We start from the raw sequence: 19,684 nt of genomic DNA, 5'->3' as shown, positions 1-19,684 counted from the left end.
TTTCTTTGAAGATCGCTGACTCAAAATTTCTTCCTTGATCGGAATGAACCTCAGATGGGACACCATAGCGACAAATCCAATTCTTGCTGAACACATCCACTATTGTCTTGGCTTCCTGGTTGGGAATGGCATAAACCTCTGGCCATTTGCTGAAGTAATCCATGACCACTAAGACATACCGGTTCCCGGAGTCGCTTATTGGAAACGGTCCAGCCACATCCATTGCGATTCTTTCAAATGGAGCTCCTGAATTATACTGTTGCATGTGGCCTCGACTCTTCCGGGTTGGACCTTTAGCTCTTATACACCTCTCACAATTGGCAATCCAGTCTGCAATGGATTTCTGACAGCCGACCCAGTAGAACCTCTGCTTTATCTTTTCAGCAGTCTTTGTCACACCAAGGTGTCCTCCACTTGGCCCATCGTGAAACTCTGACAAGACATCTTTTATTTTGGAGTCTGGTACGACAATCAAGTTGCGGTGAGTTTTTCCATCGTCGCTCTCCCACTTACGATGTAGGCACCCATCTATTAGAAGTAGACTGTTCCACTGGGCCCAATAAGATTTCAAGAGGGGGCTTTCGGGCGCTATTTCTTTGCGACTAGGGCGTTCGCCCATTTCCATGGCAGAAATTAGTTTGCCTAGGGTGCGATCTTTTCTTTGTTCCGCCGACCAATCCTCGCCGGCCTCAACCTGCAGTAGCCGGACATCGACGATACTTGCTTTGCCTTCAGCCTTCGAGCAATGTCTGCATTCAATTTTGCATGGCCGACGAGACAGGGCATCAGCATTACCGTGTTTTCCACCTTTTCTGTGCTCGATACTTAGGTCATAACTCTGAAGCCTTTCGATCCAACGGGCCAATTGACCTTCCGGGTTCTTAAACTGGAGCAGCCATCGCAGAGCGGAATGATCGGTTCTTAGCAGAAAGTGCTGTTCATACAGGTATTTGTGATAGTGTTTGATGCTCTCCACAACTGCCAGCAGCTCTCTCCTCGTCACACAGTAATTCCTCTCAGGCTTTGACAATGTTCGGCTGTAGTACCCGATGACTTTTTCTTGGCCGTCTATTTCCTGGGAAAGGACACCACCGATCCCGTATGCGCTGGCGTCAGTGTCCAACACAAACTTGCCGCCGGGTACAGGGTACGCCAAAAGAGGAGCTTTGCAGAGCATGTCTTTGAGTTTTTGGAATGCCTCATCCTGGTCGTTGCTCCATAGAAATTTTTGCCCTTTTTGAGTCAGTCGGTGTAAGCTTGCGGCAATGTTGGCAAAATTGGGGACAAACCGACGGTAATAGGTGCAGAGACCCAGAAAGCTTCGCAGCTCATGGAGGTTTCGAGGCTGCGGCCAGTCTCTGACGGCTTTAATCTTCTCGCTATCCGTCGATATGCCCTCCGTCGTCACATGGTGCCCCAGGAACTTCACCTCTCGCTGGAAGAGGTTACACTTCTTCGGGTTAAGTTTTAGACCCGAAGACGATAGCTGCTGGAGTATATTCCTTAAATTCGTGAGGTGTTTGTCGAAGGTCTGTCCCATGACTATGATGTCATCCAAGTATATAAGGCACGACTTCCACTGCAACCCTTTCAGCACCCGCTCCATCAGCCTTTCAAAGGTGGCCGGGGCGTTGCAGAGCCCGAATGGCATGACATTAAATTGCCAGAGACCGCCGTTAACGCCAAACGCTGTCTTTTCCTTATCATTTTCGGCTATCTCTACCTGCCAGTAACCACTCTGCAGATCGAGGGTAGAGAACCATGACGTCCCGGCTAAGGTGTCTAGTGTGTCATCGATTCTTGGGAGCGGGTAGCTATCTTTCTTGGTGACATCATTTAGTTTTCTGTAATCCACACAAAATCTGGTACTTCCATCTTTCTTCTTGACCAGTACTACTGGGGAACACCAGGGACTCGACGACGGTTCGATCACACCACTCTCCTCCATATCGCTTATCAACTTCTGGACTTCGTCCCTTTTTGCCAGTGGAACGCTTCTTGGGGCCTGTTTTATTGGTCTTGCGTCTGCTGTGTTTATTTCATGTTTCACCACCGATGTTCTTCCTTGATGCCCTTTTGCAGACGCAAAGGTAGAGGCATGTTTCCATAATAACTGCTTGGCCTTGTTCTTCTCGGAAGGTGATAAGTTCTGTGTCCACTCTTTGATGTAACCATCGAGGTGCTTCTTTTCCGTGGCTGCTGATTTTTCGGTGGTATTTTCCAAATTGATTACAGCTTCGGCTGGTGTACATTGTCCAACGTCGGAAAATTGGCAAATTTGTTCTTGCTTATCTGACAGGTTCAAAACTCTAACTGGAATCAGTCCATCGTCGTTGCTTTTCACCAGGGCATTCGCTATTAAGATGTTACTATTTTTGTTCTCTGCTGGTTCCACCACCCACAATTTCCCGACTCCACAATCTCCATCCATTGGTACCCATATCAATGTTTCGGCACAAGGCGGTATAATCTCTGGATGTTCCGTAGTCAGACGTCTAATAGGTGTGTCTTCATCGTAGCCCATATTTAATGGAATTTCCACATTGGACCATGTCATCACACGTTCTTTCATATCCAGATTAAGACCAAAGGCAATCATAAAATCTGCGCCTATGATAACTTCGTCAACGATATCAGCCACTATAAACTCGTAATCGACCGATTTATTGGCAATAGTAAGTCTCACGGTTATCTTTCCATGTACTGCCGCAGGCTCCCCCGTTGCTGTGCGCAGTCTGACTCCATTTAGTGGCGTTATCTTTCCTTTTGCCAGATCAGATGATTGACTTTGATGCGCCTGTATCCAAGGTCAGAATTCGCTTGTCGCCATTGATATAACCAGTTGTTGTAAGGTTGTGGTTTTTCTGTTGTACTATCGCTATGGAGATTGTGGGGCCGTCGTCGATGGGAGCCAGTTCACGCCCCGCTGGACTGGATCGATTTAGTTTAACGGTGACTCGTTTGCAGAACGTTGAGCCACTCTTTTACTTTCCCTTGACGGGGGTGGTGACGATGACCTCGATCGCTTGCGCTTCGCTCTACAATCACGCGCAAAATGACCCATTTTGCCGCAATTGTGACACCTACCCCTGGCCTTAGTTGGTGCTGCCGTATAACATTCTTCCCTTAATGCCTGCTTCAATGCTGCCACCATCTCGTTAGTAAGAGATTTGGGTTCATCGAACTCGGTATCCAGTTTGCGGACCTTGTGAGTCTGGGGATTAGTGATTATTCTTGCCGTCTCTTGTGTAAGGGCGTACGACACGGTTTCAGCAAATGACGATTTTGGTGACGCATACGTTGCACGTTTGATCTCGGCGTCACGTATACCATTCACAAATGTTTCGATTTTCATACGGTCCAACAATGGATGGTTTTCTCCTGGATACGTCATTAGCACCAAACGTTCTACTTCCGTTGCGAAGTCCTGTAAGGTCTCATTTGGCTTCTGTACTCTTCCCCTTAATTCCATTAGGTAGATGTTTTGCTTATATTCGCCACCGTACTTACGTTCGAGAGCAGCCATTATATCCCCATAACTGTTTCTAGAAGCGGCGGGAATAGTCTGTATTACCTCAGCAGCACCGCCCTGCAATGCCATAAGTAGTGATACAGCCTTGTCATTGTCGTTCCAAGAATCTCTAGTAGCCACGGTCTCGAACTGTAATTTGAACACATTGAAAGAGGTTGAGCCGTCGAACACAGGAGTCTTGATTTTTAAGGTGTTATGAGTAGCTCTCACTGGGCCACCTTTGATTTCCAGTTCCGACATTTTCTTCTCCAGGTTCACAAATTTCTCGTCATGGGCCAGAAATTTCTCGTCAACAGACAGAATCTTTTTATCCAACTCTTTAATTTGCACCTCCATGTTTTCTACTCTCTTTTCAATCACTATCGTGATGTTCTCGAGTTTCTCGTTAATTTTTCTAGAATTCTCTTCCAACTCCTCTTTTAAGTTTCTTGAATTTTCTTCAAACATCCTAGAATTTTCTGCCATTAAGTTTTCGGTGATTTTTCTAGAATTCTCCTCCAACTTTTCCTCTAATTTTCTGGAATTTTCTTCGCTCATTCGACAATTTTCTGCTTTCATTTCCATCATAAGTCTAGAAGTTTCTTCATTCTTTCTAGACATCTCTTCTAACATTTTACTGGAATTTTCTTCAACCATTCTACAATTTTCTGCCTTCATCTCCATCATAAGTCTGGAAGTTTCTTCGCTCTTTCTGGAATTTTCTTCCATTTTAGCATCTAATTTCTCCATCATCATAGCCAGCATTGATTTCAAATCGTCACCCCTGGCAGCTACCGACGAAACTTCCTCAACGCTGGATTCGCCCTTTGCCGATAACTCGACTTCCTCCTTCTCGAACTCATATTCATCGATGTTCATTCCACGGCGCTCGAACTCTTCCAACAAGCGTTTTTGTACTTCGGCCTTGTTGCCAGTAGAACACAACTCCAACTTACTTAGCTCCTTCTTCAAGTCTTCCACTCGCAGATCCTTAAACTTCATTGTAGGATGATCGTAATCTCACTGCTGACACCAATTGTTACGGAATTAGATTTAACTAATGTCCGTGTAGACGTTGTTTTATTCCCCGATACGATTTGTACCAAATAAAACTGGGTTCGTTTTAGATTACGTTTCTACAATGCTTTATTTACTTTATTACACTTATTCGGAGCTGACTGTTATAGCTAAGTACACAGCTTTACTTTACTTCTTTACTAGTCGATGTTTACACTTCGGTATAAAATTCACAACTGCTCACTGTTTGGCCGGCATCTCATATTTATACCCAAAATCTCCTTGGTCTAGAATTATCTACACAATCTGGCCACATCTCGAATCTGTGCAGCGAACACACAGACGCACATTCGCACTAAGCGAACAACCATACTCACATACAGTTAGTCAACTTAATTATTGCAAAACCAAAATTATTTCAAAATTTTAAATAAAACATAATTTTATTGGTATAAATAAATATCATTATTAATATTTTTGTTAACAATACAATTCTTACACATGTTTATTAATATAATAAAATAAAAAGTAGCTAAATTTCACTAAACATTTTCTTAAAATTAACAAAAATGAGTACAAGTCATTATTTGCACTGTCAACTAAAGAATTGCAAAATTCACAACTTTTCAGTCTTTCACGGTATTTTTCGAAAAGTTGGTTCTAATATTTCGTATGCCCACATTTGGCATCAAAAACAGCTTGTAAACGTATCTGAATTTAATAAATAAGTTTCGGTATGTCATATTCCAATGGTATTTTTTAGCCATTTTTTCTTTATTGCATTTTATTTAGTCCCCCAGGTTAGTGGGCGACCTATTCCCGACATTTTCCTTCAGGTTTACCTATGAATTTTCGATGGGGTTAATATCTAGACACTGGAACGAGGTGTAATGGCTTTGGTACAGTTGTATAACAACCAAGTCCTACATAAATTAGATTCATGCTTAGGGCCGTTGTCTTGGTAGTACTCATATTGCAATTTGTTTGAATTTTCAGGGCCAACAGGCCCAAATTTCTTAACGCTTTTGGTTAAATCTTTTCTTAAAACATCTAAATAAACCTACTATGTCATTCTTTCTTCCAAAATCAGGATTTTACCAACGTCACTGCTTGGTATACAACCCCATACCATAACTGACAATTTTCCGAACTTTACGGTATGTATTAAATTTTTGTTTTGCATGGCTTTCAAGGGTTTTCCCAATACTTTTTGAGGTCCATTGTGATAGTACAACATAATTTTAGTCTCATCAGAAAATATAACGCCATCCCAATACTCAAGATGACGTTAAAAGTTGTCTATAACAAGTCTGATGATTTTCTATATATTGTGATTGGAGGGCAATGGTGTTTACCTAGTCACTCGTGATGAGTGCTTGTTATTATGTTGCACTTTTCTGACTATTCCATGTGACACACTTACTCCAAAATCATTTTTAATTAGAAAAAGCTATTTTCTGGTGCTGCTTTGGGCTATTTCGTTAATTTCTTTAATCATTCTACAGTCAATTCGTGTGGTTACTATTTTGGACCTGCCATGTAACGCCCTCAGTTTGAGCCTGGCTTCTTTTTCGGTGCGGTATATGATGTTCTGTACACTTCTCAGTTTACGAGAGGTGATTTTAGGCATTTCTCTTTCGGATTTACCATTATAATAATTGGAATAGACCAAAAGTAGCATATTTTTCAAAACCGTTTATCTAACTTTCTCGTTGTTTGAATAAACCGTCTATGTTACACACACAAAAATTAATTTATGATCAAAAATTATGGATCTACATGTCCACATTCCATAAAAGTCTTAAAAATCCTTAAATGCAAAAAATCGCGGGGAAACCCCACAATTTTATTGCACATTAATTCATTTTGCAATTATTTAGTTGACACCACAAAAACCAGGTACCTATCCTTTTTGCCCGTTGTTTCTGTTATTTCCAACCGATTTCTGGATTTATTGGCTTGATGTTGTCATTAACAGGTAAATCAACAGATATTTACAAAAATCCCAACATTATTAAAAGAATTTCTTGTAGTAACTCCTAATTAAACATCTAAATTTTTAAAAATTTTTCGTTTGCAATAATATAGTTGACTAACTGTACATACATGGGGGAATACAATTGGACGACAAGCACAGTAATGACGTAACAACAACAAACAAGTGCAAAGAAGTAACAAACTAAACAATAATTACATGATTATACCAAACAAAATAAAAGCACATTAATGAAAGGTAAAGTAACATCTAGAATAATGAAGAGAGTTCTACATGGTAGTTGTTGTTGCTTAAATAAAGTAACTGCGTAATAAAAACTCTACGTTACAATTCAAATTTTTAAATTAACGGAAATTAAACTAAACTAACTTAAACCTATCAGTTACATTCGTAACAATATATATAAAAATTATTTGAAAAAAGCAAATAGGAATTTTATACAAACAACATAAAATAATTTTTTGAAACAAAAAAATTTTCAAAGTAAAAAATTTTTCTTGAAACAATTTTTATTGTGAAGAAAAAACATTTACTACTCAACAGTTTTGGAATTTTTATCTGCAACCTAACTTTAGACTACTTTTTATCGTATCCGCAAACAATCTACTTGAAATCTACAGTTTGGAGTTGAACCTGGCGTTTTGTATCCTGAGGATAGCCATTGCATTCTCTCTTCGATGTGTAGAGATGGCTTCATAATTCAAAAAAAGAAAAAATATTCACCAAATGTTCGAAAATGATATCGTTTTCGAACTTTTGACGAACAAAAGAACAACGTGCTTGTGTACACACGAAAAACATTTGCCAAACATTCGACAGTGATAGTCGTTTTCCAAAGTTGTGCCGAACATTCGAATAATATCAGCAACTGGTATGGGGGGAAACTTGTGCCCACAAATTTAAAGTTGGATTGTGACATTTCAAGAAAAATTTATTTTTTACGCGAATTTGTTATTTTTGTGGAATAAATTTGTGCATACATTTTAAGAACATATTAATCTTAACCCGGCAAAAAGCTCTAATGCAAACGCCGTTTAACACAAATATTATGAATGAAAAGTTCAAGTAAAATTTGACAACACTGCTTTCGGTAGAACTTAACGGCCACCTTTTTTAGATTTTAATTTTACCGATTTTTGTCGGCAACTCAATAAATGTGTTAGAGAGTCCCGCTACTGGGGGTGAGAACTTGTGCCATTATCATAAGAGTACGTTTATACGAGCGATTACTACAACGTTCTTTATTTAGCAGCTGTTTCAATAAATTTTAGAGTTATCATTGATCTCAAAAATATTTAACATCGAAAACCCCATTTATAGTACGTTTACATAGGTTAGGTCATAGAAAGTGCATTTGCCGTTAATTTTTGATAGCGACCTCGCTCAGAGACCTGCATTTTGCTCGTCGTGAAAATACATAAGAAAGGGGGTAGGAGGGGAAATAAATAAAGGAGAGTAAATATAAAAGTGATGTGGGGAAGAAATAGTTCACTTACTTAGTGTTTACATTAGCCAAATTGTCTAAAAATACAACCCTGATTTACCAACACATTCAAACATTTTTCCTTTGTCTTCCGACTGTTCATCGTTTTTTCATAGACAGCCGGTGACCGGCAAATTTGACATTGATGGCAAATTTTTGACTTTCTGTCAGTTTTTTCTCTTTTTGACAAAACGGCCATTTTAAATTTTAATTTCTTGAATATATGGACATTGTTTGTTGAAAAATTTGTAAAGCAGAATAAATTAAAACATTTTATTGGAAAACATTTGGGTAAGTAATTATGATATAAATTTGTTGTTATTAATGGATTAAACAATCTTGCTTGCAGTATGGATAAACAAAGAAAGGAAGAAGACATTTTAAAAATGATTTCATTATTTCGGGAACGGGAGTTACTGTGGAATACCAATAGTTTTTCATATCGACGAAATGATTTAAAGAAGAAGGTAGCTAATGTGTTCTCAAGCCAGAAATGGCATACGGCCTCCGCCACTGCGCTTCATAGTTTTGGACAATATATGACATATGTATGTTTATTCTACCATGGTCGAATGTGGAATTTTTGTGCTTTTTGTTCCAACTACTTACAGGAGTACACAACAGCGGTTCCATTGAAATGTTTTATACGTTTACATCCTAATCGTAGAATGGAGTTTTATTGTACCATACTTTGAAAGGTATTTCCAAATACAAAAGAACAAGACATCCCTACAATGAAGAGGACTTGTTCTATGAGTCTCTTATTAATAGAAACCTCCTTCAGATGGTCTTCTATACAAAGATAACCCCTTCAGTGGGTCTCCCTTAAACGAAATAATCTTCGATAAAGAGAAGACCCCTTCAATGAGTCTTCTGTACAGAGAAGACTCCTTCAGTGAGTCTTCTTTACACGAAAGAGTTTTCCATTAGGAGAAGACCACTTCAATAAGTCTTCTGCACTGAGAAGACTCCTTCAGTGGGTCTTCTTTACACGAAAGAGTTTTCCATTAGGAGAAGACCACTTCAATGAATCTTCTGTACAGAGAAGACCCCTTCAGTGAGTCTCCCTTACAAGAAAGAGTTTTCCATTAGGAGAACACCACTTCAATGAGTCTTCTGTACAGAGAAGATCCCTTCAGTGGGTCTTCTTTACACGAAAGAGTTTTCCATTAGAAGAAGACCACTTCAATGAGTCTTCTGTATAAAAAAGACCATTTCTAGGATTCTTCAAACTAGAGAAGACTCATTGAAGGGGCCTTTCCTGTATGTAGTGCCTTATCGGACTTTGACGGGATAGAGAGACACTTAAAGTGAATGTCATCGTCGCATTGCATTCTGAAGTCGATGTCGACTGTAATGTAATACTACTAAGTAATATCACGATGTACATATTTCGCTTTGCGTGAATCCTTTTAGAGAAATTATGGAAATATGCAGTGGTGTGAGTGCTCCATGATCGGCCCTCCAACGTCTCTAACATGCTTTACATCCAAATAAGGCTCTTGAAGAAATAGGAAAGGAGATGAACGTGACAGAAGAAGCTGTTAAGAAAAGAATAAAATCGTTAAGAAGCACCTACGTAATCGAAAAAAGGAAGGTAGAACATAGCAAGAAGTCTGGTTGTGATGCTTCGGATGTGTATCAGCCATCACTTTTCTGGTATGAAGAAATGAGCTTTTTGGACAACTACATATCGGCCAGAAAATCGGTCAACAATGTTACAAATGTAAGTTTTTCACCTTAATTGTTTAATACAAATTAATCGGCAAATATATAATCACTATACACAAACACGTTAACCGTAAATAATATTTCCTTCATGGTTCTTAATATAGTAATCAATTGCAGTAAGTAATTGTATAACTCTTTGTTTATTATAGGAATTAACTTTAGAACCATGCCCCATAATATGTTGCCAAATTTGAAATTATTACATCATATGACAAATCCACTCACAGAGGGACAATTTTTATTTTTAAAATATTGGTTTGTTAAAAATATTAATTTTAAATAAAAACAAAGAAATTACAACTAATATTCTGCGTTCACTTGCAATTGTATTTTTTGCCACTGAAAATCTACATTTCCATCAGATACGCAATATTTCGATATTTCATCCCTTATCCTGTTTGAGTATTTATATGAGTTATATTCTTGAGATCCAATCGAAGAAAATGTATCAGGTTGAGGGTAATTATTTAAAACGTCAGTTGACATTGATGCGTTTGTTGGTGTTAAAAAATTATGTAATGTGCAACAAGTTAGAACCACAAGATCCACCGTGCTTGGTTGTACCTCAATTGGCCTTTGAAATATCTTGAACCGTTTAGCAAGTCTTCCAAATGCACATTCCACAGTCATCCTTGCACGACATAGCCTATAATTAAAAATTTCTTGGGGGACACTGAACCGTATGTTCCGATTGTATGGCTTCATAAGATTTTTATCCAATGCAAAAGCGTCATCTCCAATAAAATAATAGGGAACTTTATCGCCCTTTCCTGGAACTAATTCTTTTGGGTTCGGAATATTTAGGTCGCCATTTTTCAATCTTTTAAAAAGTTCACTATCTTTATATATTGAGCTATCTGAAGTTTTTCCATTAGAACCAACGTCAATGAAAACAAATCTTCCATGAGCGTCGACCAAAGCAAACAAAATTATGCTGTAGAACCCCTTAAAGTTTAGCAGGGGCTTTCATTCGTACGTGTTTCCCGTCTAAAGCGCCCAGGGTATGGGGAAATTGCCACAAATTTTCGAATTCTGACGATATGGAAAGCCACTCTTCCTCGGTATCCGGAAGCTAAAAATTTTCAAAAAATATAAATGAATATTGGAAAAATTGTATAATATTAACCTGCAAATTAGATAGTCACAATATTTTGAGATAAATACCCATCTAATGTTACTCACATAATACACCGTCTACAGGAATATACAACATATCGCTCATTTACTCAAAGAGTGACACATTTCAAAGAATCAAGTATCGAGAAAAACGCGTTTTAAATTGGATATTGAAATTTGACTTCCCAACTTAAAAAGATAATACCTGTTCGATAACTTTGCAAGTAAAAAGTTTTTGCAAGATCTTGCAAGACTTCTCAATTCTCTTTTACTGAACAAGTTTGTTATCGAAGAGTATTTTGTAAAAGTTTGTGCAAATTTGTACAAACTTTTGGGTTTTGGTATAGACCTATAATTACACTAAAACTAAAATAACTACTTGGACCATATTTTGCAACCAAATAGCCAGATATCAATACTAAATTTCTGTGCATGATTTGAAGTATTTTAGTACTTCATAAGCTCAAAAATCTTTTGCGAAACTCGTAGTAAATGAGTTGTAACTCGTCGAGTTTTAGAGATATCGGCATCAAAATTTGACACAAGATAAAGTAGAAGTTGTGAAAAAAATAGAAATTGCTAACTCAGAAAACGCATTTTTTGACTTATGTCACTCTTTGAGTGACATGTCACTCTTATGTATACAAAAGTTTTGATCCGACTCTAATCGGTTATATATATCTTCCTTTTATATAGAATACCTCAAATGATTCTGTATTTGCGAAAGAATTAAGTGATAACAACAACAATTCCAAGCCAAAGAAAAAATACGATAATGAGATCAACACCGATAAATTTGACAAAGCAATAGAAACAATTGTGAATATGAATAAACCAATAAATGATGCGTTCAGTGCTTTTGCAGAGAGCATTGCAATGACACTGCGATCTATGCCTGAAGATACTGCTTACCTTGCTATGAATGAAATACAAGATTTACTATTTCGTCGAAAATGTGGAAAATCCACTAGAGGACCTAATGAATCTCAAATTACTGATACAGACACTTCGTGTCTAGAAATGTTGGATGTCGAATTTTTGGACGAATCGCAGTCCAACGACGATTCGTGTTCATATTAAATGATTTTTCTTACTTATTTAAATATTTCATTTCATTGATGCATCTTTCTACATGTTGTTATAGTCTGAGTCTATTCTATTTATAAAAACACAATTATTTTAATAAAACTGTGAATTCTTACTACAAAAAAGAGTTCATATAATACTTGTAATAACTATAGATGAATTGTTTTCGTGAAATCACTGGCTAATGGTAGGTGGCCTTTATTTCGGGGAGTACCGCCATCCACAAGAAAAAACGTATGTCATTGTAAAGCTGGGTACACATTGTCAGTTTTGAATGACAGCTTTGTTGTTGCTTGCTAGTGTGGCCGTTCATTTTTGCAATTCATCATGCAACCACAAAATATTTTGTGGTTGCTGGACGGTTGGACAGTTATCGATAATTGCAAAAAATCGTCATTCATAACTGACAATGTGTACTGTACTTAAGAATGCACCATACAGGGTACTCTATTCTAGATTCATCGTTCGCCAGATGACAATATCAAAGTGTAAGTACCCTCTTTGTCGCAGGGTTTGGAGTATAAAAACCCTAAACGCATAGCTTCGTCCCAGTAGTTGTTTATTAATAAAATGTGCAAAAGAGAAAACTGTCAAAAATGAGTTCAACGCACACATTTTGCCAAAATGTACGGGAACGGAAAGGCGGCAAACATGTTGCACATTTTTGTCGCTCAAATTTGTCGTGAAAAAAGTTTCTAAAGAGAAAGCTATTTAGCGCCAACTTTGTTCAAAGAGAAGTGAACATATTCCAACTTTTTTGGAGTACGGGAAAGCAATTCCGGTAAAAAAAACTTTAGTTCTGGAAAGAAGCTTATTGCAACGAAACTCAACTTTGCGGAAATTTTAAAATTTTGGAAAGTATTTCAATGTAATTCGGATTAATTGAAAATACCCTTAAGATTTATGCATTATCGTGTAAGGAACCAGTCCGGATTTTTATACTATCCGAAAGTTGACGTTAAACAATTGGTCTGTTCCAGAACTGCAAGAATCTACTAATTTTTACTATTTTTTCCAATAACATAAAGGAAAAAATGTTATCGTAGTAAAAAGTAGTAGCTTCTTGCAGGTTCTGGAAAAGAGGAAATATTTAAAAGTACAAATATTTCAAACTATTTAGAGATTTCGGTACGCATATTGTAAGTAGAAATTTCCAAAACCCCCTCATTATATCAAAACTACTTCTCAACCTTGATTCTCTCTAGCTCTATCACAATATTAAAGGTTTTAATATCATCTTAGGCTGTTCGTGCGCCACTTGGTAGGAAAAACCAACAATGGAGAACAACAAATTGCTCAACAGGATCTGTGAAATATGTAAAACAATTGGTAATAATATATGTATAATATACTTGTATTCACCTGTAAAAGTTTATATAAAACTTTTTATTTATTATATTAACTTGTAGTAAATACAATGTTAATAACATATAGCATTGGCTACAATGACCATCAATGGCATTATATAGAAAACATATGACTTTCCACGAAATAGTGTTGAAGTTTGAAGAAAAAATCTTTACTTTCATTGACTTCAAATGAATGGATGATCTTTAAACACTATCATGCATCAACAAGCATAACAAAAAATAAACCAATTTGTTCTCCGATGCAGAGAACTCATCTTTTCGTTAGCACTTCATCAATCAAATTGTCCACAATGTACAAGCGCACATGTACAATTCTTTTCTCTCTGCTTTCTCTCTGAATATTACCAAAGCAGCACAACAGAAAATAGAAACAAGTGGGAAAAGCCTTAAGTTCGGTCGGGCCGAACTTTTTATACCCTCCACCACAAATTTCAGCCATTTCGGAGGATTAATGTGTCCACAACGGTCAAAATACCGAAAATCGGAAGTTACCGTTCTATGGGGGCTATATGATGGCGCGGATCTATACCTACAATTTTTTTTGGGGGGGGGGGGGGGGGGGGGGCGGTTGTTTTATACCCCCAACGAAGACTAAATATCAAATTTCAGCCATCTCGGTGTAATAATGAGGCCAACACCTTCAAAATACTGAAAATCGGGAGATATCGTCCTATAGGGGCTATATCAAAACGTGGACCTATATAAACATTTTATGTTAGAAATGTTTCTTAGCCTCTGGAAAGACAAAATACAACGTTGCATCCGATTCTATTGTCAAATGGGACTAATACATTCAAAATATATTCAAATGACGCGTACTTTATATGGGGCATTATATGGGGGCTATACCAAAACGTGGACCTATATAAACCAACTTTGGTAGGAATGTTTTTTGGCCTCTGGAGACACAAAATACCAAATTAAAACCAATTCGGTGGTAAAATGGGACAAATAACTTAAAAATTCCTTCAAACGACGACGCATCACGCGTCATTTTGTATGGGGGCTATACGAAAGCGTGGACCTACATAGCCCGCTTTCAATACCAAAAGTCCTACGTACAAGTAATAGATTTTCTCAAAATTTCATCCACCTACGTCAATCCGTTCGGACGCTAGAGTGATTTCCACAGACGGACGGACATGGCTATATCGATGTAGAATTGCACGCTGATCAAGAACATACAGACGGACAGAGTTGGACCGAAGAAGGCCAGACGCGTCAGAACTCTTTCGGTTCGCCATATTTATTACCCTTCTAGTGATCTAATTATTCAACAAACATCCCAGAAAGGAAAAAAGGAGACTTCTCTCATATCAATGAGTTCACCTAGATTCATATTAGCTTAATGATGTGGGGCTCACTGGGAAGTTTTAGATGACTGAAATACCCAGGGAATGTCGGTAACATTACTGAGGTGATTCTCCAACGTTGATAATTTTATGTTGCCTGGCCAGGGAATCGAACAAGGGCATTCAGTGTGCATGACGGGTGTACATATCATTACACCACGGTGGCACCTAAATGATACGAATTTCCAAAAACTTAGACTTATCGATTGATTACCTACACCAAGACTAACACTCAGTGAAGAGGTATTATCCCACTTTGAAGTTAATATAAGTTTAACAAGTAAAAAAGTGCACTGAATACAATCAAAGCGATTCGAGGGCAGGCCCTAATCTGAACTTTTCCGAAATTTTGTTTGGGAGGTACGCGAAGGAGGGGACCGATTGAGTCCATACTGAAACCTTATCTACTTCTGGTACACATTTCACCATATGCAAAGTATGGACCAAATCGGTTAAACCATTTAAGAGTTATCGTGCGGAAAAATTTTCCGAACATTTTCGAACTTTTGTGGGGGATGTACCTGAAGGAGTAGACCGATATAGCCCATCTTCGAACATAAACAAAGTTTGGACAAAGTATTACGAAAGCCGAAATCATCTGTTCGAGAGTTTTAGGGCCTCCAGCCAACCAGACAGACGGACGGACATTATCGACTCCAAATTGTCTGAAACATTTCGTCCAAACATACTTTGGGTCTATAATCATTATTTCGATTACGCACATTTTGCCGGTATGAAAGTGTATATACACTTTCTAGCCTAAAGGCTGAGGGTATAAAAACATACGGAAAATAAATAAGGCTAGTTTTTTGTTCGATGTTTTTTCAACGAATAGCAATGCAATACAAATATGATCATTCCTTACTTACTCGCAAGTAATCTGGCTGCAAGCGTTCTTATATGGCACGTAATACTATTGGCACAAAAATACTGATGGTGCTTTTGGTAACTCTTGCTAAATATTCCAACGATTTATATGAGTTTCCTGTTGCAAGATATCCCAGCAAAATTTTATGGAAGTGGTTCCATGAGATGCCATGATTTCACTGGATCTTTTGCATTGGTTCAAATGAAGTCGTGAAAGATCCGATCTTTTCATTAGCATTTAAACCCATGCAAAGGAAGTCGTGAAAGATCCGATCTTTTCATCAGCATTTGAATCATTTTTACAGATCACTACAAAAAAAAACAAGTCGATTTGTACATCCCTACATGTAGCGACATCAAAACAAAAGAGTATACATTTCCAAAAATTTTGTTATAAAATTACAAGTTAAATGTAGGTTCACGAACTAGAAATTCTTAAAGGAGTGCTGTTGGAGTCCATGTCGAAATCTGAACTGGTGATGAGAAGATAATAGAAAAGCTTTTGTAAGATGAAACAAAATCAGTGGCTGAGAGTGGACGAAGTAAACTCTGTTGCGGTGCAGCGGCGGTGTTTAGACTGCCACAGCTGGGACAGCCGGAAGTCAAGTTTCTCACTTAAATTTACAACCTGTCGCTTGCCAAACACATCGTTCCCGAAGTCTGGAAAATAGGCCAGCTACTGAAGCCCGAAAAGGATGCCAGCAAAGTTGAATCTTACAGGCCGATTTTGTCGCCCGTAGCAAGGACACTTGTGGCTTTAGTTCTTCCACCATCAGAAATAACTTTCCAGTTGCCGATCAATAGCATAGGATCCATAAGCAGCACAACAACTGCGCTGAAGGCCATCTCCATATTAGCCGAAGACTCACTCAAAGCAAGCTGTGCGATAGAACAGTGATAGTGACACTTGATTAATAAAGCCCTTTGATATTGTCAAGCACCCTCGTTGTTTGATGTCATCGAGCAGACTACGCACCGTCCAAGTTTGAAACGTTAGTTAATAAATTTTAAGTGTGGACGACAGTAGTACGTAGAATTTAGGATCAAGAAGTCCAAGACCCGTGGAGTGAAGAAAACCTCTTCTGAATTCCAAACGCTGCAGACGGCATTGAGAACGTAACGTATGCGAATGATTGTACTATCTTGGCGACAGGTGCCTTCCCTGACGACATTTGTGAAAGACTGAGCTCCTTTTTGTCTGATCTTACCATTTTTTCCACGCGAGGAATATGCAAATACCAGCTAATAAATCTACGGCTTCTCTGTTCACTACCTGGGCGGCCGAGTTTGGAACAATAGAGTTGAATGTCATGGTCGATGATAGCAGAATTCAGACCACAGGCCCAGGCAGCCAGGGGGTCTTCATAATCTAGAAAGAGAAGTCTAACGTTACAAGAGAGAACCTCGATCAACAAGCCTTTCAACCAGGTTTAAGTAGCATTCACACGAATGCAGTCGCAGACGCAGTAAACAGTTATCGTGTGAATGCGGTCCTTGGAGAACATCCACCATCTATCGCAGCTGAGAAGCGCCAGCTGTCAGGACAAACCAGAGTAGTTTTGGGTCAATACGCTCGGGATGGTGCAGCCGTCAATATTCCTATAGGGCAAGTACTGATAACACTGTGGAAAACATCTGCCCAGCATACAGCACAGGCCCCACGACACACTGCTCCTTTTCAATTGCCCTACCAATCCTGCTAAGAAACTTAAGTTTGCAGCTTTGTGGTTACAAACCATATAAATAGGGAAATAGCCACTTTCTTACGACTTATAGACCCAGAGCCATATTAAACAGAAAGATGAGAATACAAACATATTAACTACTACTGTTACAGCAACGAGAACAAACTGCAATTATAGATGTAAACTTTATGATGATAAATAAATTATAGATATTTCATTAATTCCTTTGAATTAATCAAATAAAAAAACTGAAAATCATTTTTCAATACAGCATTTTCCATTTTCCGAACAAGACGTGAAAATTTCATGCCAAAGGGTTGGTGAAAATGACATGCTAAACATTAGTGAAAATGCTATTCTGGGCAATCGGTTAAGATGACATGCCAATGGATTGGTATAGATGCCATTCCAAAGAATTGTTGAAAATGCCATTCCATCGAGTTAGTAAAGATGACATGCTTAGGATCTGAAAATGAATTGCATCTTTTGGGGGTTACGCTCTTGTAAAAAGAATGAGTGAAGATGCTGAAAAAATTACATTCCATTTCACTTGCACCCATTCTTGAATAGCATCTTTGGCATCGAACATTTTGCTGTGATCGTAATGTTATGGCTAATTTTGTCCTTGGCGTGATTGCGTCCCGCAGCTTGGTATCTTTCTTTTTTATACGGTCAATGATCTAACGATGACGAGAAAAATAATATTACAGATCAATTCATTGAAATATTGGGTTTGTGAAATACTTACCAAACTCAAAATTTCCTCGAATCTATCTACAGATATACGGGTGAAATTTTTGAAATCCCTTTCATCGTTATCCCACAAAAGGTCGTGGAGCAAATGGGCTTCAAGATCATGTTCTGTTCTTCTTATAAGAAGTGGGTTTACCCAACATTTCCGATTGGTTTCTCTTCTTTTACTCCCTGTATTCTGTTCAAGAACGTATAGTTCACGTAGTATTTCTATTGCTGCTATTTGTTGAGCAGCAAATTCCATTTTGTTTTAATTTATACAAATTATATTTGATCGTCTTCCACATTTATTCAAATGAAGCAAAATGTCAACAAACAAAAAACAGCTGATACGAATAATAACATTGTCTGTACATTGTTCTGGACGCCTACGTCACTAAAACAATTTTTCATTTTTTGACAATCAATACATGAACGCAACTGTCCTGTCATGTGTAAACGCAGCGTTAGACTCCTGCAGTAGGTTAACAGGGCTGCATGGTCAATAGAGGAAAAATAAGATAGAGACCACATGACGCACACCAAGCAACCTGCGTCTTTTGACTGACAATATGTGTGTTCGTTTACTTACAATTTGTACAAATTGTTACTGGATGTTGTTCGTTTACTCGACAGCACCATGCAAAAGACATTAGTCGATTACAAGAAGTTACTGGACTTGTACAAATTTGTACAAATTATTGAGTAAACGAACAGACCTAATTATGTGTTATGTTTGTTACGTTTGCCAGATCCGCATTCACCACATGCCAACATCGGTCACATGTAATGGATGTAGAGAATGGGTGCACTTCCGACTACTGCGGTAGGAGCTATGTTCCTGATTGCTACGTTAGTACATCCCAGCGCGTTGTTGTTGCTGTAACAGTATTTTATAAGTTTGTATGTTGTCCTTGCTCTGGCTGATAGACCCAGTTCTAAGCATGTGGCTGCTTCGATGAGATGTAACCACATATCTACTGGATTTAGTTGAGTAGGTTTGGCAGGGCAGTTGGAAAGATGCAGTGTGTCTTGCGGGCCTGTGTCGCACGCTGGTCAGATGGGCTGACTTCCGTATCGTCAGTTGCTTGGCAATAATGTGTGAAGTATTATGTTTCTTAACGCCGTAGTACTTAACAACTGCGAAGCTACGTGTTTCAAAACGTCAAAAATACGCATTTTTAACGCAGATAAAAAGCGAACATGTATCATTTTTATTTCTGATGCATTTAGTTGCATTTTCGAGGAACAATGCATGAGAGTGCAACTGAAATATTTTAAACAACGCAAAGCAACTGATAGAAATTCAAACGGCTTCACCGTCCCGAGTACCGCATTCACATAATAGTGAATGCTATCTAAACCTGCTTGATAGGCTTTTTGATCTAGGGGATTCTCTCTTGTAACGTTCTACATCATGAAAAGATCCCTCCTAACATGCCTTGGTGGTGTGGTCCTATCCGTCATATGGTGATTAGGATGGCTCTTAAGGTAACACCCGAGCAAGCACAGCAACGAAAACGCCAGCTGCCAAGGCAAGCAAGAGTGCTTTTAGGTCAAGTAAGATCCAGACGATACAGCTGTTAAATTTGTATTGGTTCCGAACTGATGGCATGACACGCTGTATCTGTTAAACTGCCCAGCTAAACCCACTCACCTGTCACCTGATACCATATGGACGAACCTGTCCAGGTTGCAGAATTTGAGTCTGGACACGGAGGAACCAGAATCAGATATC

At 38.4% G+C, this 19,684-nt stretch overlaps 1 protein-coding gene across 1 annotated transcript; it reads right to left on the bottom strand.

Annotated features, from left to right (window-relative positions):
* Positions 1-17,360: 17,360 nt before the first annotated feature.
* On the bottom strand, positions 17,361-18,229 carry LOC141398272 (uncharacterized). The gene is made up of 4 exons (XM_073975553.1): positions 17,963-18,229; positions 17,753-17,894; positions 17,599-17,680; positions 17,361-17,379 (listed from the first exon to the last, which is right to left on the bottom strand). Exons 1-4 carry the CDS (start codon positions 18,209-18,211, stop codon positions 17,361-17,363), a joined length of 492 nt encoding a protein of 163 aa, XP_073831654.1. The 5' UTR covers positions 18,212-18,229.
* Positions 18,230-19,684: the final 1,455 nt, after the last annotated feature.

The sequence above is a fragment of the Musca autumnalis genome, unplaced genomic scaffold (genome assembly GCF_047663935.1).
Source record: "Musca autumnalis isolate F117 unplaced genomic scaffold, ASM4766393v1 scaffold_3, whole genome shotgun sequence".
In the NCBI taxonomy this organism is placed as follows: Eukaryota; Metazoa; Arthropoda; class Insecta; order Diptera; family Muscidae; genus Musca; species Musca autumnalis.
Note: the sequence above shows the minus strand (reverse complement) of the source record. Positions and strands in the feature narration are given on the sequence as shown.

Bases quoted from the DNA above. Each gene is read 5' to 3' on its own strand.
- LOC141398272 (XM_073975553.1), bottom strand. From the start codon at position 18,211: ATGGAATTTGCTGCTCAACAAATAGCAGCAATAGAAATACTACGTGAA. The intron at 17,895-17,962 runs GTAAGTATTTCA...CGTCATCGTTAG, and splicing joins TCGAGGAAATTTTGAGTTTG to ATCATTGACCGTATAAAAAA. The intron at 17,681-17,752 runs GTAATTTTTTCA...ATTCATTTTCAG, and splicing joins GGGTGCAAGTGAAATGGAAT to ATCCTAAGCATGTCATCTTT.